The sequence below is a fragment of the Rissa tridactyla genome, chromosome 2, assembly GCF_028500815.1.
Source record: "Rissa tridactyla isolate bRisTri1 chromosome 2, bRisTri1.patW.cur.20221130, whole genome shotgun sequence".
In the NCBI taxonomy this organism is placed as follows: domain Eukaryota; kingdom Metazoa; phylum Chordata; class Aves; order Charadriiformes; family Laridae; genus Rissa; species Rissa tridactyla.
Window position 1 is genome coordinate 53,554,719 of NC_071467.1, and position 27,903 is coordinate 53,582,621.

At 37.6% G+C, this 27,903-nt stretch overlaps 2 protein-coding genes across 6 annotated transcripts in view; one reads left to right on the plus strand and one right to left on the minus strand.

The window, feature by feature from the left end:
- Nucleotides 1-9,193, minus strand: part of METTL4 (methyltransferase 4, N6-adenosine) — a 26,859-nt gene extending 17,666 nt beyond the window's left edge. Inside the window, exons 1-7 of one of the 4 annotated variants that reach the window (XM_054192685.1) lie at nt 9,019-9,193; nt 7,857-8,295; nt 7,009-7,071; nt 4,209-4,575; nt 2,409-2,478; nt 375-549; nt 51-157 (exon numbers count right to left, since the gene is read on the minus strand). In XM_054192685.1, the coding sequence (XP_054048660.1) occupies nt 51-157; nt 375-549; nt 2,409-2,478; nt 4,209-4,575; nt 7,009-7,071; nt 7,857-8,285 (1,211 nt within the window). In that variant the 5' untranslated portion in view covers nt 8,286-8,295; nt 9,019-9,193. Of the gene's footprint in view, nt 1-50; nt 158-374; nt 550-2,408; nt 2,479-4,208; nt 4,576-7,008; nt 7,072-7,856; nt 8,369-9,018 lie in introns of all 4 variants that reach the window. The other 3 variants (XM_054192688.1, XM_054192684.1, XM_054192686.1) reach the window with 3 other exon arrangements.
- On the plus strand, nt 8,976-26,823 carry NDC80 (NDC80 kinetochore complex component). Of its 2 annotated transcripts, none has more exons than XM_054192682.1 (17): nt 8,976-9,114; nt 11,031-11,141; nt 11,608-11,694; nt 12,445-12,568; nt 12,694-12,866; nt 15,216-15,318; nt 16,156-16,245; nt 17,505-17,598; nt 18,743-18,849; nt 19,694-19,838; nt 20,122-20,327; nt 21,594-21,746; nt 22,024-22,113; nt 22,860-22,952; nt 24,377-24,507; nt 25,058-25,160; nt 25,529-26,823. In XM_054192682.1, exons 2-17 carry the CDS (start codon nt 11,041-11,043, stop codon nt 25,649-25,651), a joined length of 1,923 nt encoding a protein of 640 aa, XP_054048657.1. In that variant the 5' UTR covers nt 8,976-9,114; nt 11,031-11,040; the 3' UTR covers nt 25,652-26,823. The 2 variants fall into 2 exon arrangements, with proteins under 2 accessions (XP_054048657.1, XP_054048658.1); XM_054192683.1 differs by lacking the exon at nt 8,976-9,114 and adding an exon at nt 9,222-9,279.
- Nucleotides 26,824-27,903: the final 1,080 nt, after the last annotated feature.

The window sequence follows — 27,903 nt, forward strand, 5'->3', positions numbered from 1 at the left end:
GAATCCTAGCAGCCTCAAAAAAGACATTTACCATAAATATCCTGGCATACCTTAAGGCTTCCTTTACTTCTCCTTGTACTCTCCCCAATACAAGAACTTCATAGGGCTTTTTGTGTAAAGAATCCAAAGGCAATACAAATTCTCCAGCTCTAGTAATCTGACATAAAGGAGTTAAAAATACACAGCGGAAGACTTTCACATACAATTTTTTTTCTGAGACACTTTCTTTGATAAAAAGGAAGATACTGATGATACCAAACCTTCCAAATACAAAAGCACATGGTGATAAACAGACAAATTATTAAGACTATAAAGTGTCACAGTGCAAGCTCTCTCAGTCTCCAAGAAAGCCACAAAACAAATCGAAAACTTACTTTTACCCAGTGCCACTCAGCAAGTGTCTTCACAGACCAATGAGGATAAAGTTCATCCTTAACAAAACGTAAGTGTTTCTGTCTATTAGTCACCCAGATGACTACAAGACAATCTGGAGCAGCTAGTGCCGGTACAGGAATCTGCTTGATTTGCCATGAAGACAAGTAGCTGTATCTATATGCCAATACAGTGAGAAACCAAGTTAGTATATACCAAATACAAAAATTGCAAAGCAACACAAATTAATAAAGAAATTACACAGCCAAGACGTTTCAAGAATTATTTCCTGAAAAGTCATAAAAATGGATCAAGACTGACACCCAGTGGCCAAATCTGATGGATTCTGACATAAAATCACTAGTGTACGTACTTAAGTTTTACTGAGCAGAACCTTTAACTACGTATTTCTACTATTACCCCAAATAAAGTATTATGAGTTGTGAATCTGAAGAAGTCTAAAAGCCCACGCTTAATTTAAAAGCCCACGTTTAATTTAAGAACTATCATATGTAATTCAATACTCTCATCTTCACACCAGAAGAAAGCCATTTACTGAAAAATAGCTCTTTAGTCAATGTAACATTATTCGCTTTTCCTAATAAGCAGTCTCTCTTCTGAATGAAAATGACAAGTGAGTCATTTACAAGGGAAACGCTAATTTGACTGGCAAGTTAGAAGGTCATAAAAGAGTAATGAGTTCTCCAATTATTTGCAGAAGATATTCATTATTTTATATTACCATTCATGATAAAAGTTCTCTTGGTCATGCAGAAGAGTTCTGCACATTTTTGAGCTAACTATATGCTACACTGGTGAATATAGTATGCTTTCTAGATTCTGTCATTTTTCTCATGATGCTATTTTGGACTATTAGTGAGTTGCAATTCGTGGAACCTACACTTTGCAGCATCAAAAACATTGCCACACTGCCTACTGGAATTGACAACCACTGTCTAGGTACCTGGGATCCCTACACAATGCAACAGTGAGAAACGGGCAACAAGGATAAAATCCAAAGTACCTTCTGGATTAGACTGCCTAGAGAAAACAAGATTCACAACCCAGATGTGAAATGCTTAACAAAGATTAGCCGTCAACAAGGTAACTAATGGCAGCGATAGCTCTTCCACCTTTTCCCTTTATTTTGTAAGGGAGAGAGGGTCTTGCTGGCTAATTTGTGCCTGTGAATGACAGTTTTCCTTTGAGAAACTTACATACTTAAGAAAAACACTTGAATGAGTTTAACTATGTATTTCTAGAGGTTTCTGTAGAGCTTTCAAAGTAAAACCTACTAATAAGTCCCTGCATCTTCAAATTATGTCTTCATAACAAGCTTCAAAAGCTACAGTAGACGTTATTCTAGAAAGTTGTAAGGCCATAATTCCTGCCTGCCTTTCTTTCACATGGATACAATTTTATGTTAATCAAGAGAACTCCACTGGCATAAGCCTGATGTTACTCAGCGGAGAAGGAAGCCCATAAAACTTTAAGTTAATGACTTCATAAAATACAGTACTCAGAAAGTTCCTATTGCACTTGAGGATTTTACTGTTGCATTATCACTTCCTCTCTTCTACCCCAACTGAAGCTCAAACTACAACTCAAATTTTAAAAAAATTTAAAAACTAAAGCTTCTAAATTGGACCTCAGTCCTGGCAATGCTTACACATTTACCTAGTTTTATGCCCGTTAAAGTAACCCTATTAATTTCAACTGAATATCTGTATGATCTGGGCCTTACAAAAGAGCTGACTCCAGGCCTTCCTTTTAAGTCTCAAGGACTAATATTCTCTCTCCAGTTACATAATTTAAGGTCTACTCTTGCAAATATTTCACAAAGTATCCAAGCCATTTCAGTGAAATACCTGAGACACTTCATAGACTTGAAGATAAGCATGTGCCAAAATATTATGCTAGTTTAAGCTACAGTCTCACGGTTATATTGGTCTTGGATTGCATCAGTATATTAAAGTGTTAAATATCCTTTGTAAACTACAATGACAAAGTTTGTTTGATATTAAAATAAAATTTACCTGTTACTTCTTTTAACAGACTTGTTCTCCCATGGTGGATCAATCACAATTACATCATATTTTTTCTTGTCTGAGAAGTGAAATTACAAAAAAAAGTGAGTAAATAAATTTTAAAATAAATCTACTACTTAAAACTCATAAATGCTTAGCTACCCACATACAGACAACACTTAAAAAGCCAATTATGCAGCAAAACCACAACTTTCTTCTATTCTTTCCAAATAAGAAGGTAAAAGGCTTCTAGCATACTTGTTTTAATCTATATAATCATATACTTCAAAGATTTTTTTAGGCTGATTAACCTAAGAAAAGAACATATATGTGATCTGTGTCAGATCCCTCCAAGAAATTTTGACCATCTTTGAGACTTTCAGAAAAAAAAACTGGTAGCAGAATGCAAGTCTCAAAGATGAAAATTTCTCCACGCTTCCACAGCGTCTATGTAATAAGGCTGCCAGCTGAGCTAAAAACTGCAGCCCTGAACACAAGACTCCTGTCCCATTTGATCTTTCAGCAGGCCAATTGGGACACACAGAGCTCCAAACCAGCCCTGGAAAACTGTGTTTTGCACTACTGGAGGTGAAGAGAGACAGACAGCTAGACCCAGTGCGTGAAATGGAAATTAAGGGACAAGAGGAAGAGAACTGAAAGAGTTTTCATGGGAGAAGCTGGATATACTTTAGTTGGAGGATAGAAGATCCATAAAAAGCAGGACTCTGCAATTTTATTTTTTCCACAGAACGTATTTCTCCCTTCATTGAGTCTGAAGCTAATTATTTAAATACATAATAAGAACAGCAGCTTAATATTTAGTGTCCATTAAGCATGCTTTCTACATCTTATTCCTTTATTAACACCAGAACTGTTATCCTGACATTGGGCTGACCAGCAAGGAATACTTCTCTTCTGGCAGGTGAAAGGGAAGAAGAAAGAGAATAATTAAAATGGACAGCAGAATTCCTCAAACCCCCCCCCCCCAAAAAAAAAAAAGCTTTCTGCATGACCCATTAAGGCTGCGAACACTGGTTTGGATTGCTTTTGATTTACTTTAAGCGGGTTATTAATTCTAAAATCCCACACCTTCCCTGTCACTGATTTTGGTTTAAGACAATACTCTCAGCTGTGAGGTGCAGCAGCTGAGAAGTCAACTCACATTTGCTACTCATGTTCTTGCTAAAGTGGTGTTCACCTCCAGGGGGATGCAGCAGCTTCTCTGGGGGACACTGGGGTTGGTTTCACAATCAGTTCATGCCTATCTAAATAGACCCTGCCACTGAACAGGATGAATCTGTAAGGGAACCCTTGATTTAAGGCACATAGTCTCATCCCTCTCTCATGGTCTAAATCTAGCTAAAAACAAAGACAGAAGGAACCCACCCCAGCAGCAGCATGGACTTACCTATGTTAAAGCCTTATCCTGCAATCGGGACCCAGCAGCATAGCTAGTGCCAATCTAATGCATTTACACGACTTCTATACTGACAGTGGCTCAGAACACGCTCACAAACTGCCATATTTTGGGCTTCATGTAAAATGCTGCGGCTGAGATTTTGAAATGAGTTTCCTGGAGACAGATACCCCTCCACATGACATGAGCTGCTAACCACTCGAGATTCCTTTGAAAACCCTCACCTGTTTGCACAAAGTTAGGAAATGCTGCTGCAAGCTTTCAAAGTGATATTTCTATCAGTGTGATGCTGTATATTAAAATCTGTTCATTGAGTCCTTAGTCATCTTGAAATTAAATGCCCTCCTCAGGCAGGAGAGAAGTGGTAAATTCTAATGCCTAAAGATACTTACAGTTCAGCAGGGGCTGTAAACATGAAATATCAGATAAAAGGAAACTGCTTTTTGGTGGCACCAAGTACTTCTGCCCCATTAACACAACTATCTTTGCACTGTTTGAGCTGTTTTCTGTAACACACGAGAGCAGGTCCTGCTCTGACATAGAGGTTTCATCATCTAGCAGATGTACAGCTTGATGGTCGCTTTCATTCACAGCTGGAAGCTGCTTCGCCATTTCACATAATTCAGCCAAGCCACAGCCAACGTGTCCAGGAACAACATTCTTCCTGCAACTGAGTTCTGCAGCAGTGCAGTGAAGAAAACCACTTTTGAGTCCTTCTTGGACTAAATGCAAAGTGCCTTCCCAAATGAGCTTCCTGACCTGTATGGCCATAAAGAAAACAGGGTAAAAATAAATGATCTCTCAAGTATCTACTTGATGAGGGAATGAAACAGAAATCAAAGCATTTTCAATTTGCAGAGTGGGAAAAGGATCCTTGTCAAATACTGAGATCATTGACTCAAAAGCTACAAGGGCAAGCTAATGAGGCCATGCTAACTTTTGTTGTTGGCTTTTTTTTTTTTGGTGAAGTGGCAATAATTAGAAGCTTGGAGAAAGAAAGAGCGAGAAACTACGGAATAAAAAATTTCACAGACGATAGAGGTAGAATATTATTGTTCCAAACAAACATGAATTTCAAAGCAATAATTTGAAGTATAAATTCAAATTCTAATCTAATTTCAAGTTACTGTTCCCATAAACACGTTTTTAATTGGGATGTATACTGGGATCTAAAACAAAAAAGTAATCAGTATTTTTCCACATTTTGTTTCAAAAAACAACAGTTTATGCATTTTAAAAGTAATATGGAAGTGCAATAAGCAATTAAGTTATTAGAATTTGGTTTTGCAACTTTTCTAAGTGACACATCTCCCAGATAATCTGCCGGTGAGTCCAGGAAGACAAGATTCTTGGAGATATATATACACTCTCATTGACTTCAGCACCATCCCTTAGCAAAATTTAGAGACCTAGTTTATTCCCAAATCATTGAGCCTTTGAGTTTTAATTACCAATGAGGCATTCTTGCTCATTTAGAATAGCAATATTTCCAGCTACAGTGGCTTTATCAAAGGTTTCAAATACTTATTATGGTCTCTAAAACTCTTCATTATAGAATCCTCAACTTTACAAGATGTTTTTACAAAATACTCTTTATTACAATTTCCAAATTAATGGGGGGTGGTGGTGTATTTTTTTAAAAATAAGTTCTTTAATAGCACCACCATCTAGATATCTGAGGGGACACAGTCATAATTTTTTATTACCTACACTTGTTACAGTAAAAGTGCATATTGCTTTAACAGAATTAATAAATATATCCTTAGAAATGCTACAAGTTGTACAGGTGAATTAATGCAGCCAGCTTTTCTTCTTACACCCATGTGTTAATTCTCAGGTGGATGAAGCCTCTTGACTATCAACAGTAACTGTTGACTTAACAATTTGTTAAAACAGTGGTTTTAACAAATGGCTGCTGAAGGAATCTACCATATTTGGTACTGTTCCCTGTGTTTACTCTGACTGAAATTCATGTGCATTCAATGCCTACTTTCACTGGCAGACACAAATTTGTGTGGTTTTGGTTCTTTTTGGAAGATTACTCTAAAGATATGAATAAGTGCCAAAATTGACTAGCCAACCTTTAACACTACAAATACAGTAAAAACCAATACACTCTAACCTGTGAATGGTATCAGAGGCTAACTGCAATCACAGATATTTCAAAACTGTATCTTTTTTGCGTATTCACTAAAAATGATTTGAAGTTACATAGGCCTTCGAGACATCAAACTTCTCTTCATTTCTTCCCTTATTCCTATTGTTGAATGACTTTATTTTAGCTTAAAGGTTTTCAGACTCATAAACCTATGTTGGACGTTGAACTTCAAAGTTCTCTCCTTTAAGGTGATTCTACAGATACATATCTTATTCACAACAATAATTACAGGACTATACACTGTATCATAGCAAACCGTATATGCTTACTAGAAAACTGTTGACATATAAAAGAAGAAAAATTTAGTCATGTAAATATAGTCCAAGAGAAACAGAATTAAATAAAAAGCCCAATATAACTAACACCTTTGTAAGAGGAAAGAAAGCAAGCATAGGTTCTAGTTCAGGTCCACATCACTATTTAGGAAATCAGTAAGAATACATCAAACCTTGTCCACAGATCACATTTCTAGGATTTACTAGCAGTGTAATTCAGTTGTAACTTCACCAGTACATCACTGACGTGAGCCTAAATAGAGACTTGAGTTCCCATTCATTCATGATGCTTTAGTATGAAAATGTAAGATGTCAGAGGAAACAATCCCTTCTCATCAGCCAAAAAAAGACATCTTGGAGCACTTTTGCTGAGAAGCTTTGAATATCAGCATCGTGTCCTGATATACTAAAGATGAGTTGATTTTCAGAACAGGCTATGCTGATTATTTCAAATGAGTCACTTCCTGTTCAACTAATATTCAGCTCATCACTGTATAATGCTCAGTTATCAATAACAGTAAAAGGTATTCTATGAATGCAACTTCCAGCTCTTAAAAATGTCTCAGATGCAGTTTTACGTCTAGTTTGTTTTGCATAGATCTACACAGAAGATACTGTCTGTATGCACTTACTTACTGGAGAGATGACCTTCCCATTACTTGAACAAGCTACAAGAACAGAACTTGTCTGAAACCATTCCATACATGATCCAAAGTCAGGTATCATGCAATTGCGAAATATACTTTTGTTCAGACTTACCTTTGAATGGTATTCTAAAGCATCCAGTTCACCTTGGTTGAATACACATTTCCTTTTACGTTTCTGCATAATGAGCAAATGGGGGGGTGGGGCGGGGAACAAATCCATATTACTCCATGATGAAAGGAAAAAAATAAGTAATCAAACGTACCCGAATTACAAATTAACTACTTTAAAAAGAGAAGACACTTTCCATCTCTTTCTTTTTCTACCACAAGTATAAGTCCAATAAGCAAAAAGACGATGGCAAAATACCTAGGCTGTTGTAGGCATTCTCAAGGTACATAGGCTTAAAGCTGTGTTACATTACCCACGGCACTGGGATTTGAGAGTACCTACTGCATGCCACAGTTCACGTTCATGCCTCCTTTGGGCCCACACTAGAAGGTATTTGTTCAGTTGCCAAGCACAGTTTACCAATAATTGGAGAAAATTTACTAGGTCTTCATGATTACATTTTTTGGTTTAGACCTATGACTCTTATTTTGTTTGGTCCATAAGGAAAAGTACTGAACAACCTACATACTGAAAGTAAATTCCTACTGTCCTTCCCTCCATGTTAATCTGCGCAGTTTTGACAGCTACCGCAGTTTCAGCTCAAGTGCCTGACCACAACCAACGTCAGATGATTTTGTGTGCAACCCACTGCTTTTGAGTCACAGGATGCACATTACTGACACAAGGGACACGTGAACATCCTCCTAAGTGCTTACATTTTCCATGCATCTATTGCGGAAAAGTTCCTGCTCTCCTATATAACCTCAGGAAACTGAAATGTGCAAAACAATATTAGTGGTACATTACTTCCCAGGGGATTGCTGTAGTTTACTGTATTACTAAGAACATACCTTCCTAGCACTGGCAACAGATTCTCCGACATGACTCTTGGTTCCTTCAGGGTGTTCCTCTGTGTTGCTGTTGGCCTTTACTTTTGTGAGACCCACCTCAGGGCATCCCTGCCATAGCTGCTCCTCAGGAGCTGCAGCTATATGGGGCTTAGAAATATCAAAGAACTCCTTCCGAAACACGTATCTCTTTTTTGCTGTTTTACCTTCTGTTTCTATCAAATTTGCAGGACCGGGAATAGGACCATCTCTTGATGGGGAGGTGGCTGCAAAGGTAGAAGTAGCACAACAGCCTCCAACACACGCGACAGAAGTATTGAGAGTGACACCACCAGGGTACGCACAGGAGTCACAGACCTCATAGCCACACTGGTTGATGAAAGAGAGATGATCCACGAGCCACCCCGCTGTCAGCCGATGTACCACGGACATCGCAGCTCCCCTTTTCAGGAAGAAAAATCAACTCCCTGAAACCACAGCTGGTAATCATACGCACTTCTTGGAGCAAACGCCTCCTGGGGGAATTTTTTTTTTTAAGAGTACACTTTTCAGAATTCTCATTGTTCAACAAAGTAGCACCTATCTTCTGACAGACGTTACGTTGCACACACAGGACACACTGCAGAAACTTCTGACTTCAGCAGGTTTCCCTATTATGACTTCTGTTACATCCCAATTTAACTTTTTTTTTTATACTAAACAAGTTTTTATAGTTTTATACTGTATAAGTTTACTCTAAGAGGACTCTCTGAACGAGTTAGAAAACAGCAGCACGGCACAGCAATTATATAAACCAAGATTTTATACGACAGCCCTCAGGAGGGGCAACACAAGCCCAGGGGCAGTGCAGCAGGGACCAGGCCACAGGGCGCACAGGCACACGGGGCCTGGAAGCTCGGATCTGCCTACAGACCCCCCCACCCCCTCCCTCCCCGGCCACATCCCACCGCCGCTCAGCGGGAAGAGCGGCCCAAGGGAAGAGCAGCCCCCTTCCCACCGCACAGCGGCCACAAGCCCCATGGAGCCGGAGGAGAGGAGCTGCGCGAGGGTTCCAAGCCGTCACGGGGGCAGGGAGGAAGGGGACTGCCCTCTCTCTACATCCCTTGCTGCAGCCGGAGAGAAGCCCTGGGTCTCGCCATAGCACAGAAGCGCCTCACGCACTTACCGCCGCTGCTCCGCTCCTTGTGGGCGCCGCCATCTTGTTGTACGGACACGACCTTTCCTCCTAATAATCTCCGGGGCAATCAAGCGGGCTTAGTAGGTGAGTGGCCAGGCAAGCGGAAGTGACAACACCTCTTCACGTCCCCCTCACTCTTTAGCCTGCCTCTTCGCTGCTCCGATGTGACGTCACGCGCTGCGGCGCGTTGCGTGACGTAAGTCGGCGGGCGGATTTGAAATTGAGAGGCGGGCGTCGGTGTCGTTAACGGTAACGGCTGGGGCTGTCGCGATGGGTTTCTCCGGGACGTGGGCCCTCCCCAGTGAGGGATGAAGGGGAGGGAGGGCTGCCTGGATGGCTGGCGGTAGCCCTGGGGCGGGCGCCTGTGAGGCGGGTGTCAGGCGGCGGGTACCGCCGGCCGGCCCCTGGGCGAGCCGTTGGCCGCGCACCGGGGGAAAGCCTTGTTTCTGCTGGCGCGTGGGCTCCAGCTAACTCTGCTGGTTTTGGTGTGGTTGTGAAAACAATTTATTTTGTTTGTGCTGGATCCCTGGTAAAGTAATGGAAGAATACGGCTTCTTCCCCAGAGAAAATGAGGTCACGGGTAAACTGCCCGGCATCCTGGCCTGTATCAGAAATAGCGTGGCCAGCAGGACTAGGGAAGGGATCGTCCCATGTACTCGGCACTGGTGAGGCCACACCTCGAGTACTGTGTTCAGGTTGGGCCCCTCCCTAGGAGAAAGACATTGAGATTCCAGAACAAGCCCAGAGGAGGGCAGAGAAGCTGATGAGGGGCCTGAAACACAAGTCTCATGAGGAGCAGCTGAGGGAATGGGTTGTTTAGCCTGGAGAAAAGGAGGCAGAGGGGAGACCTTATCACTCTCTATAACTACCTGAAACAAGGTTGTAGCAAGGTGGGGGTCGGTCTCGTTTCCTCTTGTCCTGTGGCTTGTTACTTCGGACATGGCCTCAAGTTGCGCCAGGGGAGGTTTAGGGTGGATATTGGGAAAAATTTCTTCACTGAAAGGGTTGTTAAACATTGGAACGGGCTGCCCAGGGAAGTGATGGAATCACTATCCCTGGAGGTGTTTAGAAGACCTTATAGATGTTGTTCTTAGGGGTGTGGTTTTGGCAGTGTTAGGTTGATGATTGGACTCAATGATATTAAAGGTCCTTTCCAATATAGATGATTCTATGAAGTGGGCCTAAGCTAAACTGTCATGGTTTGTGAGAAGTGGAACTAGAAGTGTGATTGCGAAACACAATTTATATTGATAATGTGTTTTGGTAATGTTTGTAACGAAGGTTTTTCAATTCGTTATAATTCAGTCATTTGAGCCCACCGCAGAAATAAAATAGATCCTCTGTAGAGAGCAAAAGTTGGTATTTTTTGCAGAGTTTACCTCAAAATCTCTCTTAACAACGTTGCGGGGACAGTTCAATACTTCCAGTTAGTTTATATTTTGTGTGTGAAGTCTGAAGATAACCATGCTATTATCTCAGAATAGGCTTTCCAGTTATTGTGCTATGATACTGTGAGATCATTTGCAAAATCAATAAGCAGTCTCAGAGTTAGTGGATAAGAAATAGGTGGATGGCTGAAGTGCTAGAAAGAGTAGCCATGTTAGCATGGCCTTCCTTCCAGCTGATTGTACTGGAAAACTTCTTAAGTCATTTTGCTTTTGGAACCTCTAGATTAGAAATGACCAGATGGAACCTCTAGATTAGAAATGACCAGATATAAATAAGGGCAAAATAGTAAGTTTGGAACAAGCACTGGCACTTTCATCAATAAAATAGTTAATTTGAAAGCTGTAGCTGTTGCTATGTAGTTCTGGAGTCTGGCGTACACTTTTTTTTTTTTTTTTAAAGAGAACCTAATATTTCTGGAAACTGTCACAGCAGTTGGTCCAAAGTACAATGTTCTTGCTTATTCTGACCCTTTAGAAAGTCATTATGGTGTTTAAAAAAGAAAATACTCTTAGATACTGGATTTTCCAATGCTGATGGATTGTGATTTACAGTTTAGTCACAATGAGACGAAGTTCAAGTATTGCTGGAAGCAGTGGTCGCCAATCTATGATGGCACTGAGAGTGCAGGACAACAACAAGATGGGTCTTCAAACACCTCAGATGTAAGTGTTGATGATCATCTTTCTGAGAATAGGTATATAAAACTCGCTCTGAAGAGATTTACTGTAGTGCATTTGAGTGTGTGAGTAACAAGTAACAACTGGGAAAAAAAAAAGAAATGGGAGCAGTGAGAAGAAAACTCCTTGCAGCCAAGGATATTTACAAAAGTGCTCCAGTTCTGCAAAAATCTTTTATCTATTTGTATACCTATGACACATTTCAAATTGTAACTCTTTTTCTTATATATTTCTTAGGAGGTGGCTGTGTGTGTGTATAAAATGTGTACTTACAAATGTTGCAGAAGTGGTTTTGATAATGGACATGCATTAAAATTGAAATGCATTAAAATCAGCTGACTTTTCTAAGATGCGATACTTAGGCTTATACGATTGTGTTTATAGTTTTCTTACATAAGCAAAAGACGAAATGGTGGAAATAGTCACTTGAATCCTTCTTCCTATCTCTCAGGAAGGACAGAGGTACATTTGGGAAGCTGAGCATGAGCAAACCTACACCTGGAACTTCGGAAAGAAAAGTCAGCTTTTTTGGGAAGAGGTATTGATAGCTTTAGATTGCTGTACTGTAAATTAAAATAATAATAGTCCCACATTGTTTTGTAATTTTTCTCTCTTGACAGATTTTCATTATAGGAAATAATGGATCTGAGGCCAGCAGACCTTTAGGTCTGCCTACCTATTTCTTTGATCACTAAACAGTAATGCTGTAGAGTAGGAATTGCTTTGAGAGCTATTCTTCCTCTTCAGAATGACATGCACTGCAGACCTTAAGAGCTCCTCAATACATTTGCCTATTTAAGGAAGAATGATATCTTCAGTACACTCTGCCTTAGTTTCTTCAAAGATGCAAACTTTCCAAAATTCTGTAATCTTTTAGATTAGTTCATGTCTTTCTGTCTTCTGATGTCTTACAGGTATCTTCTTTCATAGGACCCCACTATTGCAGGGATCTGTTCTTAAATATCGTAGTCTTTATTTTCAATCACCTACGTCATTTTGTCTCTTCATCTTTGGGGTGTTTTTCTGTTCTATTAAACTTTATTTCTTTCAATAAAGTGAAGAAAATATTCATCTAGGATGCAGTATTCCCTCTGTTCTATGTGTGCCTCATGGCTTCCAGGTTGATGTTGGTTTTCCAATCATACTAAATAAAGAAAAACCTTCAAGCATCCCTTTACATAAAAAATGCAAAAGAAATATAAAAATAGCAATTGTAGTGACTTAAACATTAAGAGAGGAGTTCTTTATATGTATTGTCACAAGAACTATATTTATTTTTTGTACTTAGAACTAGCGGGGCTGGAGGTTCACGCAACAGTCAGTATGGTGTGTTCGGGACAGAAAAGATCAAGGATCCCAGGCCACTTCACGACAAGGCATTCATCCAACAATGTATCAAACAGCTTTGTGAGGTAACTTACTAACTTATTCTAAATGTTCATTATTAGGCATAAAACATTAAAAAAAATATTTCTTTTTCATGGTTTCAACTTTAGATTTTATTTAGTAACTAATGTGCCATGTTTCTCTTTCTCAGTTTCTTGTCGAGAATGGTTACGCCCATAATGTTTCCATGAAATCGCTACAGTCTCCATCAGTTAAGGACTTTTTAAAAATCTTCACTTTTATCTATGGGTTTCTCTGCCCTTCTTACGAACTGCCTGACTCAAAATTTGAAGAGGAAATTCCCAGAGTTTTTAAAGAACTTGGGTAAGATCATTATTTTTAGTCTGTTGTGCTAATACGATACAAATAGAAACTTAAAAGCTAAGAATTCTGCATGATAACTGGGGAGAACGGGTAGGCTTCTTTATTCAGATGATACTTTTAAACTACAACGTTGTGATGATTTTGTCTCACTTTTGTTTAGTTCTAAGTTTGCTCTCTGATTCTCAGACTGCTATATATTTTAAATTTGAACTATAGGCTTGTGGAAGCTTGCTTTGTAATGTGAAATCTAATTAATTATCTCTATTTGTATTAAACTTTGAAAGATAGACACTAATTTTTCTGACAGACTCGTCTGGTTCATTTGGTTAAAATCCAAGAACTAAAAAAAAAATTTCAGAATGTTGGATCCAGTTCATTTAGTTAAAAATAATTTTTCCTGTAATTTCTGTCATTCTGCTTTCAAAGCAACAGGTGGAAATAACAAAAATGACCTCTGAGGTGAAAAAACCACTAAGGAGCTGGGAGTTTTATTTCTAATCTTGTTCAGTTAGTGTTTGGAATCATTAATGCACCAACACTTTCCAAGAAAGAAAATTCTTTGCCTCTTGATAACGGTGAATTTTCAGTCTCATTTGAAAAAAAAAAAAAAAAAAAAAAGTGAAACGTATTTTACTTCTGTAGATTTGAGCCCACGATGGTGTCAAAGCACCAAGGCTCCTTAGATGTAGGTATAAGTCTTTTCTGTTCGCTTCTCAGTAATTTAATAAAATTTTGTTTTAACCTATAACATTTGAAACTGCTGACCTACCTGAAATGTTGAAAAGGAAGTTGCTTTCAAGAGGCTTTACTCTGCTACACCAAGAGTGTAATCCTGGATAAAAGGCTTATTTTGAGAAATCACTTTAAGTTGTTTTTTGAGAGTTAGAAAATGGACCTAAATAATTAATTTTTAAAAATTCTCAGGCTGAATGGCCCATGAGCACTTGTTTAGAACTGTCACTTTATCGGTAGCTTCTTGTCCTATATTCTTAAAATAACTTTGGGCAGCTGTCGGTCTAAAGATGGAATAAAATCTGCATTTCTGTGTTCCTTGATCTGTAGAAGATTTTGGGAGAATGTCTGTGATTAGCAGTATAGCCTTTGCGTGTTTAATATTTATAGGTAATATTAATACTTTGATATGCAGCTGTTCTGAAATTCTTTTCTGTAATTGCATGACATTAAGCTGATCGTCAGTTGCTTTTCTGTTTTCAAAATGAACTTGACCCAGGAAGCAAGAATCTTGCCCTCTAAGAACAGGAATCCTGTGTATCAGTTTGTTTTCATGTGTTAGGAAATCCTTCAGGCTTGCACACCCAGTTTGGAAGTCTAAACATCATCCATTGGACAGATGCTCCTTCCTTTGTGTTGCCTTTCCTTTGAGGTCTTTGTCTCATCATGAATCACCTCATTTTTCAGCCACTCCTTTTTCCTTAGTACTGCAGTACCCATCTCTCCTCCCATAGTAGCTTCAGAAGGAGAAAGACAGATCTGGATGCTACCAAGGCAACATACTAAGCTGAATAGGAAGAGGCTAAAGAGTATATGAAAGAATAGTTTGCACTTTTTTTGTATGAGGCCTTAATTGTTCCTAATATTTGGATATGCAAAAAAAGTCCATTTCTTCAATCATTTTTTCAATAGCTAGCCAGTTGAGGGAGGTGATTGTCCCACTCTACACCGCAATGGTGTGGCCCCCTCCTTGAGTACTGTGTGCTGTTTTGGGTGCCTCAGTATAAGAAGGACATCGAACTATTAGAGTTTGTCCAGAGGAGGGTGACCAAGATGGTGAAAGGTCTTGAGGGCAAGGCTTAGGAAGAGCAGCTGAGGTCACTTGGTTTGTTCAGCTCAGAGAAAAGAAGGCTGAGGGGGTGGCCTCATTGCAGTCTACAACTTCCTCAAAGTGGGCAGTGGTGGGGGGGGTGCTGATCTCCTCTCTCTCATGACCAGCAATGGGATATGAGGAAATGGAATGAAGGCTCTTCACTGAGAGCATAGTCAGTCACTGGAAGTCATGGGAAGTGGTCACGGCACCAAGCCTGCATGATGCTCTTGGTCATATGGTTTAGTTTTAGGTCGTCCTGCAAGGAGCAGGGAGTTGGACTCGATCCTTATGGGTCCCTTCCAACTTGAGATATTCTATGATCTTATGAATCACCAAATGAGAAACTCATGATAATTGAATAAAATAGTGCTGTAAGAACACAGTTTATCTCCCTTGATGTACAGTATAAAGTACAATTGAGTTTGTTCTTCCTTCTGTGCCTTGATCTACATGTAAAAATGTGCCATTTTGTTTTCATCAGTGTTTGCCACATCTATTAAAATGTATTTTCTTTTGCCTTGTAGGTACCCCTTTGCTTTGTCAAAAAGCTCCATGTACACAGTGGGAGCACCACACACATGGCCTCAGATCGTGACAGCTTTGGTTTGGTTAATTGATTGTGTCAAGGTAGAATTTGTCTTCTTTAAGCCAAATATTTCCACTTTTCAGGCTGGCATGTTAGTTTTAATACAGATCTCTTAAACGCTAAAAATCTTTGTTTGGTATTTGTGTAAAGAAAAAGGTAAGTGTTCATACCTGCAATCTGGGAACTAGCCCTTAGCATTACTTTTAGCAAGTTTTAAACTGAGTTTTTTAAAGTTTTATTATGATAGTTTTGTTTCGTTTTTTTACCATGTGCACTGGTTAAATTTGTGTATGAGAAAGGGGGGGAAAAATGACAATTATACATAAAATGTGAAAAAAGTATCATGTATTTTCAGTGCAGATCTCCTTGTGACATCTGCCATCTTCTAAGTTTGAAGTCTAAGGATGGAATTTTCAATAGCAATTATTCAAGTGTCCTGTGATTGTTGTATAAGGTATGGGGGGGGGGTGTTTGGGTGGGGTTATTTTGTTTGGGTTTTGGTGGTTTTTTTAATAGTGGTAAGTCTCTGTTGCCGCCAGCTCGGATCTGAGCAAAATTTGGCATCTGTGACAAGTTCACCACTGCTGAATTGGGCACACATGAAAATCACATCCTTTATGCTGAAAAGACACATTTGGCTTAGGAAGGCAATTTGGCGTTGTTGAATGTCCAGTTAATGCCTCTTCATCTGTGCTTTTAGTCAACACGGTCTCATTACCCTGATGTGATTGGTCACGTGCTGAAGCAGCACCATTACACCCTGCTTGTTGAAATCTTAATCCAATGTTACTCTGGTTCTTATTATGAACATGAAACTAATATGAAAACTAATGGGAATCTTCACACTTGTTCTTTGTATGTACCCTCGTGCCTTTCAGTTGTATGCTGCCATGAGGGAAAATGCACCATCGTTTGATGATGGACAAAACTGGGGAGGAGAGACGGATGATGGAATTGTACATAATAAGGTACCATAAAAAGTAAATTATTATCAAAATTGTTCAACCAAATTTTGCCATATGCTGTAACAACACAATTTAAATGTACAACAGAACAATTATAACTGTATTTTATATATTCTGCTCGGTATATAAAACTAAGTTTTCTAGGAAGTATAGTTGTATTATATAAAAAGCCTGAGCAGCTAGTTTCCTGAGCAGGCATTGTGGTCAGTCTACTGGTGAAAACTGGGTATTTAAATTGAAATGCCTTATTCTCGGAGTTGCTTCTGTTTCTGGTCTCCTTTGTGGAGAAGGGGAGTCGTCATGCTGTTTGTTTTAGTAGGGTCTCAGGCATCTTTCTCTTTAGCACTCTAGTCTGCTAAGGTTAACAGCAGCACAGTGTAAAGACAATACCTTAATTATAGTTGTGGTGCCTCCTGCCAATATCTACTCTGTTTACCATTTAAAAATTGGTCATAATGTTTAACTTCTTAGCCACAAAATAGGGTGGCAATGTAATTCAGGCACTTAAAAATCCAGACACTTACTTTCTTTCTAATTTATCATAGATTATTAGTACTATTCAGATTTTACTCCGTATTAACTCACAGCAGATGTTTGGAAGGGCTTCTATGATGTGCCAGAACATTTAATTACAAAATTGCAAAAATCAAATTAAATCAGAATTTTGTACTAAGGTTACAAACCTGACAGATGACAAGTAAAAATGCTTTTAAACTAAATGTGTGCTTATACACTCATATTTATGCATACATGTTGAAACAAAAGTTACAATACTGGTGTAATTGCCTCTGAAAGATGTGTAATTTAAACTCTCCAGTAAATTCTCTTAGGTAACCTTTCTTTAATTCTAGATCAGGTCTCTGACATCTCCACGTCTGAAGTACAGTGCTGATATTTACCAAAGAGGTCTGTTAAACAGACCTATAGTTTCCATAAACTAGCCTGAGAGGATCATATGCATCAAGAGAATAAATTCTTAAATATTGCATCTACTATCCTTGTTAGGTGTCCCAGAAAAAAATGTATCAAGTATTTCCAGACCTTTCTTAATGTGAATTCTGTATGCCTCCTGCTGTCTGGATATAATCTGTTGACATTCTGTGTTTAAAGGGAAGGAAAAAAAATTGATTTTTACAGAAGTGCTGTCAAACCAGTGAAAGATATTTTTGGTGTCTGTTTAATTTCATTGGTTGAGTAGATCTACACTATCTAGATATTTTACAACCCTTTGAATTGTTGAAAACTTTTAAAATTGTTTTCAGCTTTTCCTGGACTACACTGTTAAGTGCTATGAGCACTTCATGAAAGGGGGTGATACTTTTGAAGAACTGGATGCAGAAGTGCGGTCAAAATTAAGTAAGTTTTCATGTTTTAAAGAAATATTTGTGTTACTGGTTTCTTTTCTCCTAGCATCAGTTTTGCTCATTATACAAGTGAAAGTGATCTGAGGTAAGGGAATCTGAAATTCCCAAGTACCTCTCAGTTACTTTGACTTAATTCTCTTTTTTTATGCATTGTTACTGGTACAGACAAGATAGGTCACGCTCTGCTATCAGCTGTCCCTGTGTAACCCTATTGTTTTCAATGCGTTTGTGACAGAAAAGCGGTATACAGTTCTTCAGATGCAAATTCCATCTAAGGAGATGACTCTTGTTTCTGTCTGACAAAGTTAACAATTAAAAAAAGAAAAATATTACCAGAGGATGCACATCTGATGAGTAAGAAAGTTCAGCTTCTAAAACCTCTGAAAATGATCTGCAAGGATTCTAAACTGTGTTGTGAAGGTTCCGGTATATGATTCAGCATGCACCTGTGTTTGTTTTCAGAGAGATGGAAAAAATTTTTTTTTGACTCCTTCATTTCATCACCCACAGAAATAGAAACAGAATATGAGAAAAAGGAGGAAAAATAGTTCTTGCTTTCTGTGCCCTCCTATGAAAAGCCAGACTAAGGACACTTCTGTTGCAAGCTGGAGCCATCAGTTGGAGAGGAAACATAAGCTACCAGACTGTTACTAGATATTAGTAGGAAAAAGTAATCCTGCCGTTGTTTGGCAAAGACTGAGGGAAGTAAGGGAAAAGATGTCACAATAGGCAAGGAAGTATGTGGAAGAGAAAGTAGGATACAAATAAGACTACCTGTGAAGCTGGAACAGATGAAACTTATCTAACAACCACTATCCTACAGTGTAGACTGTATGAGAGTTTAGAAACTGACCTTGCAGTAGTGATTTTGAGCTCTTTATAACATGAGGACTGAAGAACTAATTTCTTTTCTTGTTTGTTTTGGGTTTTTTGCCTATTTTGCTTTGTAATGAAAGGGGTTTTAGATGGGTTTGTTGGTTGTTTTTTTCAATGGGATTTTTTTACAGTTTATGTATATTACAGATAATGAGTTTTTACTGTGCTGAAGCTAAAGCACAGATATTCAGATTAGGTGATGACATTCAGTGAGATTACTTTGTAACCCCTACCACTCCCCCTCCTTTTTTTCCCCCCAGAGGATTTATTTAATATAGATGAATTCCAGGTAGAAGGTTTAGCAGCTGACAACAAAAGACTTCAAGAAGAGATTGCAAGACTAGAAAAAGAAAAGGAAAGCGAGCCGGTTAGTAAATTGTGTCTGCGCTTGTTTATATGGTAGAGTTGAATTTTCTGTTATTGACCATTATTGTCATTACTAAATGAAGATACTGATGATACATTACAACAAATGGAAAATTATTTTCAGTGCTCTATGAAATTTTAATTAGGCCAGGTTATTACAGACTCCTGTACCATTATAGTTCAAGGCATTTACTGTGGAGTCTTCAGTCACTATTTGTTTGATATTGTGCAGATATTGTATTGACTGAAATATTAATAAAATATTTGAGCCACTTTTTTTCTGAACTTCTGAACATTATCTTTTCCAAAAGTGTCAGTATGAGAACTTCCTAGGGGAGAGAGCATGGGATTCAGTGGTAACAATATATTTTAGGGAAAATATTTTGTTAGAAAAGATGGATTCTGCTTTTAATACACCGTGAGTTTAAAAATGGTTTAGTGTCTGTGCAGCTGGCAAATTGAGACTCCTGCCTACTGAGCAAAATGTACTGCTTGTATTCCCAGCTTTCCTTGCCCTTAGTTTTATCTGCCCCTTGTGTATTATTATGCTTAAGTTATGAATTACCTGTAGCAAGAACTTTCTTAATGCAATGCCTAATGCAAATCAAAGACTAAATGCTGAAATGCAAGAATTAAGGTATAAACCATCTTTACAGCCTTTTTTGTTATTATTTTAAAGATGCTTACCTTGATTTGGCTGTCACGGAGATAAACATTTATTAAAATTCTTTAATTTTATATTTATGCTATTGAAGTCGACCAATTACTCTATTGTCTTGTCTGGAAAATAAGATCATTGTTTTAGATTAATATAATAGTGGTTGTTCTTTCCATCCATTTATTAGGATCGTAGAGTAACACTACGAAACCTGAAATCGTCTCTTCAAGCAGATGTCCAGAAATACCAGGCTTATTTGACTAATCTGGAATCTCATATAGCCATCCTTGATCAAAAAATGGAAGGTGTTAATGAGGAAGTTGAGACAGCAGGTAAGAAGACCTTGGTCACAAATGGGATAGTGAAGCTAGAAATAGGTTTAAAAGAACTGTAATTCTCAGCTTCAGGACAGAGTGAGATATTTAGTGTATGGCAATGCTACAAATAAACTTTCCAAAATGGATTGCTTATAAAGAGATTATTTTGGCTGATAGCTGTTTGTACACTAGAGTATTGAAATACAGATATTATTTATTCATAAAAATACAGAGAGATTAGGTTTAATAATATAGCCTGGTATTTTATATCTGTTTTGCAACTGTTATCTGAACTTAGAAATGGAAGTAGAAGCAATGAAGCAGGAGAATGCCCGGCTCCAGCACATCTTTGATAATCAAAAGTACTCAGTTGCGGACATTGAGAGAATAAATCACGAGAGAAATGAGTTGCAGCAAACCATTAACAAGCTGACTAAGGAAGTGGAAGCAGAAGAACATCAGCTGTGGAATGAAGAGCTAAAATATGCTAGGAATAAAGAGGCGGTATGTGAAAACCCTACTACACTGAGAGGTGGCTGTCAGTTTTCATCATGCAAACTTTAACTTGGGACTTAGACTATTGCTAACTTCCTTCCTAAATAATTTAAGAACATAGATATGTCTTAATAGGCTAAAGTGACATGAATGGCTTCTGTTTACAATCTCTCTGAAAAATGCTTGGTTTTTTTTTCCCCTTTTCTGTTTTGAGCATAACAAAAACGTATTCTTTTCATTTTTTTCTGCATCATAAGGGACATAGCTAGAATATGCACCACTGTCAGCTCTCACTGCTATAGCATCAAGAGCTTTGATAACACTAGCTTGAAATTGCTTTGCTAACGCAAGCAATTTCAGGCTAATGTTAAGATTTCATAGCAAAGAAGTAATGCAAAGCTACTGCTTTGAATCAGTATCTCTGCATGCATTTAGAATCACAGAATTGCCCAGGTTGGAAGGGACCTTTCAGATCATCTAGTTTAACCATCAACTTATTTAGGGCAAGATTGGTGGAAGTTCTAATAGATTTTAAGGGCCAAATTCAATTCTGTCCCTCAAACAGAATGAAAAGATGTGGTCCTGTAAGTGGTAGGATGTAAAAGCTTTGCTAGATGGAGAACTAAAAAAAAGAAGTTTTAAATATGTTTTGCAGGATTATGCTTTATCAAGCACTTGGTATTGAATTCCTCATACTGTGCAAGTATGAAGCACAAAAAACTGGAAAAATACTTATATTGTTTGGTGCTTGTATATAAATGGCACTCATTAATCAGAAAATAGAGCATTTAATAAGCTTTGTCTAGAGGTATACTCAAGTTAAAATTTGTTATTAGGATGTGTGGCTGTGGCATTTCCTGCCAAAACCAATGAAAAAAGGCATATCAACATGATGACTGATCATTATGTTAGTTAGTTGTAATATTTCCAAGCATGTTTTTCCTTCCCTATCAGCTAATCCTGAAAAAAATTGAGGCAGAAAAAAGTATGGCAGATAAGTAGGGAAAACCACAGGTGAAACCATTCACTTTCACCCACACACCCTGAGAAACCTTGTAGAACAAATTCTGAAAGAATCATAAAAGAGCATTTAATCCAAATAATGCAGACTTTTGAACTGTCAATACATACAGCTCTTGCATTCTGTGGCATGACTTGGAATCATGTTTGTACAGAGCAATTCAGAAATCTGTTTAAAGTACTATATGAATGCTTTTTGCCAAGCTTTTCACTTGTATTTCTTCTATGATTTTTGCCCTTTTCTCCTCTGAACAGATTGAAATGCAACTGGCAGAGTATCATAAACTGGCTCGAAAGCTGAAATTAATTCCAGTAAGCGCTGAGAATTCCAAAGGCCACAACTTTGAGATTCAGTTTAATCCTGAGGCAGGACCAAATTGCCTAGTCAAATACAGAACTCAGATCAAGGTAGGTAGAGTCAACACTGAATGTTTCTGTTACCACTCCAAAAAAAATGTGTTTCTTTGGAAATGGTGGAAAGGTCTCTCTCAACCTCTCCATGAAACTTCATTGAAAAGCTTGAGTGATGCATTGCCATACCTACATTATAGTATGGGAAGGAAATTCGGTGTTGGAGGGTATAGCAGCTTAAATAAAAACATGAGAGGGAGAAGATGTGCTGAGGTACATCTTAGTTCAAACTAACAAATTGCATTAGACTGATCCTCTTGTATGTGTATTACAGGCCCCCCTTATGGAGATCATAAACCAGACTGAGGAAGAAATTAGGAAAGCTACTCAACGGAAGATGTCTTTGGAAGATACTTTGGAACAGGTGTGTTGGTTAATGAACATAAGGACTAAGAATGTTATCTGTTGGTCTCATTTGACCTTTGGCATGGGTGAAGTGTGATGTGGTGGGTTGTTTTTTAGTTTGGGTTGGTTTTGTTGGGTTGAGGTTGTTGTTGGGGTTTTTTTTGTGTGAGAATAAGGGTCTCCTTCTGTTCGCTAAAGTAATGTGTATTGCCTGCATTGGAGATTATGCAGCTTACATATATTTGACCATAAACATTGGAAAGATTTGTTTTTAATAAGTTGCCCATTCCAGCCTGTTGTGTGGCTTACCATCACTGGCAAGTTGTCATCAGGAAGATTTTTAGCAATATTGGGTTCAGGATGGATTGGAAGAAGGAGAATTTTATTTCCCCGTGCTTCTGCCCCTACCTCAGTTCTTATTGCTAAGCGTGACATTACATGGTATGGAATATCCTTTTGGCCTATTTTGGTCAGCTGTCCTGGGTATGCGCCTTCCCAGACTCTTGCCTGCCCCTACCCTTCACAGTGAGGGGCCATGGGAGTAAGAGACACTGTGCAAGAGCTATTCAGCAATAGCCAAGACATCCGTGTGTTACCAACATCCAAAACAAAGCACAATACAGGCTGCTATGAATAACGTTAATGCCATCCCAGCCTGGCCCAATTTAAATAGTTCTAGGTTGCCCTGTGTTGTTTATGATGGCATGGATTTATATGTTGGAGTTCTTTTTGATTTACATTTTCTTGGTCATGTTTTCATTCTAGGTGAATGTAATGGTAGTGGACAAGAAAAGTAGTGTGAAAACACTGAAAGAAGAAGCAGAAAAGCTGGATGATCTTTACCATCAGAAGCTTAAGGTATAGCTTCTTATAGGTTGATGATAGTTTATCCTTAATCATATCCTTATCCTTAATCCATGTACTTATACCTAAGTTTTTGGTTTGTATTGTTTGTTTGGACCTCTGCCCTTGCTTCCTTCCATTCCTCTTGCAGGATTCTCTCATTCTTTTCAGAAATATTTGAATGCTACCTTAAGTGACTCAGTTCTCACTTTCTCATAAGAGAATCTTGCGTCATACTTTGGCAGATCCTGTAAATCACAAGCTACTACATCCAGTAATAAAAGCAGAGTTAATAGTACTTGGCTTGTCTATTCAGTTTATATATAATAAATATGCTTACAGTTTTTAGTAAATCACGCTAAAAACTAAGGAAAACGTTATTTGCCTAAAAGCACATTAAATGTTTTAATGATATAAAATTGTTTCTTTCTTTGTTTTTCTTCCCCAGTGGGGGAGCAGTCCCAATCCTTTTCCTCGCTTCTGGTTTAGCAACAAAACATAGCGCTCTCAGTTAACAACTAATTGGCTCCTTCAGTACCTCCCAACAGCATGGCTTTGGTGGGCCTGTGGTGCCCAGGAGAAAAATGCTGTTTGAACTAAGCTAGTGTTTAATATACCTGCTCTTTCAAATCCAAACTTCTATGCTATAACCACGAAAATGCGTTATTTCACGGCTAATACATGCTTAGGTGGCTGAAGGCAATTAATTTATTGCTTTCAAAACCACCTGAAATTTAGCTTTTGATCAATGCTGTTGCATATACTTTTCTCTTAAAGTGAACTCATAAAATAGTTGCAACTGGATGGTTATGATAAGATGTATGCATGTAATTCCTCATGTAATTTTTTAAATGCTATCTGTAATACTTCAGTATTAAAATTATTTTTGAAGAATGATGTTTCAGTAATTTACCAAAATTGCATGTTTAGTTGATAGTGGAATTTAGTTTGGTTTTGTGTGTTTAATCATGCTAAGTATAGTGTCAACAGTGTCATTCTCCTTGAAGAGATGATTACTTACATTTTGTACTTGTCTTTCAAACACAAAAGGGAAACGCAGTTTTCTTACTCAACTGTGATTTTATTTTTTTTAACCTAGAAACAGTTGTTCATCATGGTCCATTTCTAAGCTATTTCAACTATGTAAATAACACTTTTTGAGATGAACTATGAAGGGAAAATAGCTGCAACACAAACCTTGAAATACAGTTAGAGAAATAAAGGGAAGGTTAGGTAGGTTTTGGGTGGAAGACAATGCAGAAAATACCTGAAACTTCAGGTTTGGGGGGATGTCCTTGGGTTTTTTTAGTTTGGAGTTACTTGTGTGAATTCTGAATTCAAGTATTGGGATGCAATCAGGTAATATAAAGGAGAAAAAAAAACACTAATTATTCCTGAGTTATGCCACTTTTATTTATTTTTTTCTCTTTCCTTTACAGGAGGCAGAAGAGGAAGAGCAAAAATGTGCAAATGAACTGGAATTGTTAGAGAAGCATAAACAGTTACTTGAGAGTGGTGTCAATGAAGGTCTCAGTGAAGCCACAAATGAATTGCATGATCTTCAACGACAGTAAGGCCCATAACTTAGAGTTGTTTGTGTAGTTTATTTTGGGTTTTCTGTGTTTTAAGGATAAAGACACTTTCTTGAACCCTAATATAAAATTCCTTGGTGAGCAGGTATCCATCTCAGTATATTAATTACACAAATTCACAATTGAAAAATGTTTCTCCTCAACACTTAATATTTTGCTAGAATATTTCTCTACTGCAGCAGAACTCCTGTTTTCAATGTAACTTTTTTTCATATATATCGTTGTAGTAAAGCAATTAGTTGTCACATAAGTTTGGAAGCAAACTACATTTCACAGCCTAAAGTCTGCAAAGACTATTCTGACACTATTCTGATTCTAAGGTACTTTGTTTCTTACCGGTTAGCACAACGTGGTCTTTTTTCTTCTAAGTTGAGTATTAATATACAAATCTAACCTGGTTCAAGTTAATACTAATAGAAAAAATTATGGCTAAACATGATGATATATCAGACTTGGTAAAGTGACTTTTTTAGATGTCAGGAATTTTATAATTATGGATGTGACTTTCTGAGTGTCTTTATTTTTTAGATATCAAGTTGTTATGCAAACAACAACAGAAGAGAGCAGGAAAGCTGGTGATAACTTGAATCGTCTTTTAGAAGTGATTGCTACTCATGTAGTATCTATAGAGGTAAGTTAAAATTTGATATTCAGAATTAAATCTTTCTAGAGACATTTGCAACTGTAGTTCAACACGTGGAAATTAGAACTTACTCTTTCCAATAAAGTATCAGTTATTTAGAGTTGCTGCACCGAGTCTGTGGATACAAATTAAATAAACTTGGGATACCAAAACCTTTGGTATAAACAGTCAGAATTGATTATTAAATTTCAGCAGTAACATTCTGTCAGGTTTAATCTGCTTCTCATAGGTGTCTTTCAGAGAAGTGTTTAAGTGAAATCACTTAACCTGTGCAATGACTGCTTAAAATCCTTTAGCAGAACCAGTACAACAGAGACCATGATAGTTCTAATGAAACTGCTGTGACTCTTTTCTAGAAATATCTTGATGAACAGAATGTGAAAATTGACAGAGACTATGAAGAATTCATGTCTGAAGATCTATTGTCAATCTTGACCAGAATTCTAGACAGTTATAAAAAGAAGGCTGAAAATCTGTAATTACCAAAAAGGGGAAGATGAAAATTTTGTGTTTCTGAAGCTCTGGTATGGTGCCTTCTAAAAGGATGGGTACTTCCTGTGTTTAGCAATGAAACTGGTTTTAAGTGTAAGGAAATGTTTATGAACATCCTTTTGTTTTATTGACAAAAATACGTTAAAGAATTAAACAATATATTTTCATTTTCTTTAAAAAAGCTTTGCTTACACTTCCTCCTTGCAATATGTTATACATGATTACAAACAACACAACTGTGGATCAGCTTAATTTCATTTTTTCTTTATAATAAAATAATTTGTGCCCTTCTAGGAACATTAGTAAGATAAGAGTACAGTTAACCTGTTAAAATAACAAGCCAGAGGGGACTTAAAGATGGCACTGCAGGTGACAGCACAAATGCAGAGAGTGCTGACAACATGAAATACTGCAATAACTAGTGGATTTTGTAAACTTCTAAGATTGCTAACTGAGAAAAGAGTTACGCTTTCCTTTCTGGAGTATTGTTTGTGCATTTCATAATATACTTATGTATTTAGCACACATGCGTGACAGTGCACATCCTTCCTCAAGCTTTTTTTTTTTTTTAGTAGCAAGCCAACTGTAAATGTCTTTCAGTCTCCTTCTTGTTCAGTTATCTACAAAACTGCCCAGAGACTCCTCTTACATGAGTAAGATTACTTATTTTTTTTTAATAAAAACCTCTTTGAAAAGATCAGTAGTCTGTAGAAGTTATACAGTAGTCTTGTAAATAATCTAGAGAAATAAAGATAGTCAGTTTGAAAACAAATTTATGTCCCTAATTGCTCATAGTCACAGATGAAACCTCACCGTACTTCTTGAATATGTATACCAGAGATAGCCCTAAGTAGGACAACACATGAATTCTGGTGATATAGCTAGTCAGTTGTAGATTTGGCTGATGTTGGATACATCAAAATGGTCTAAAATAAGTCTGCATTCTTCTTGTTAGAGCAGTAGGACAGACTCTATTTGATTTTTCTTCCTCAGGAAAGTAGCAGTAAAATTAACGTATGGGGAGCTCCAGTCCAAATATATTGAAGAAAATATAACATGTATTTCTCTTTGTTCAGTGCTATGTGATGGTGTCTTATCTACTCTGTATATACCTTTGTGTTTAAAAATAATAATAATAAATCAGCATTTATGTCTTGCATAGTTTAGTTTATGATGGTATTTCCTAAGAAAAGTATTGAAGTATTTGAGTGTTTTTAAGAGTTCAGTGATAAATATCACTGATTCAAATATAGTCATAAAAACAACTTTGCAGTCTGTTCAAAAGTTTTTAACAGATGATAGTTAAATGAAGTTGCTCCTTAATTCTATAACTACTCACAATATTTGAATGAAATGCAGATCCCGAGGATATACAACAAAACTAAAGTTGGACCATCTGAACACAGACTGCAAGTAAAAACTAAGTTGTCTTTAATTCTAGGCTATTTTTGCAGTGCGTAGATAAAACTCAGTTGTCCTTAACATAGTGTATGAATCTTCTGGCTCTGGTATGAGTATTTTCTTTCAGATATTGTGATAATGATGGCGTTACTTAAGCTTCTAACTTTCTGTTCTTTTGCTGTACTCCAGAAGTTTAATTTGACAGCTATAAAAGTTTTCTGACAGGTGGGTAGTATTTATGCTTTCTTCTGTTGTCCTCTTTCATTTTACCTTTACAAACTCTTTTTCTCTTTTCCTGTAGCAGCCTAATCCTTATCAAATCTCAGTTCCTTCTCTTCAGAAGCATTTTTTCCTTTGTGATCTTCCTAGTATTTTTGTTATATTAAGCAACATTCTTCTAATTAAGCAAAACTGTGAACCATACAGAATAATCACGTTCCTTTAAAATATGTGCTTATTTAGGGGCTGTTGCGCTCTCTTGGCTGAACTTTCCTGATACATGTTTGTCTCTGCTTCTATAACTGACTGTTCCTGTGTTTATTAGTATCTGCAGGTTCTTTGCCATGTGGAGTAGTCAGCTGACCGAGTAAATGAAAGCAAAATAAATGTCACTTCCAAGGACTAATACTAACACAATGGTACTGAATTAAAGAATTAAGGTCACAATGACCTTCCTTTGTGTACTGGCAAACGTATTATTCTGAACTTAAAGTAGTCTGAGTAATAAAAAGTCCACATTTGTAATGTTGGCAACAAGTTATGGGGTCTGTATGTCAGTTAAACTGAATTGACATTAGAACGAGCTAAGGCTTTGACCTAGGTTCTGTAAAATGCTATG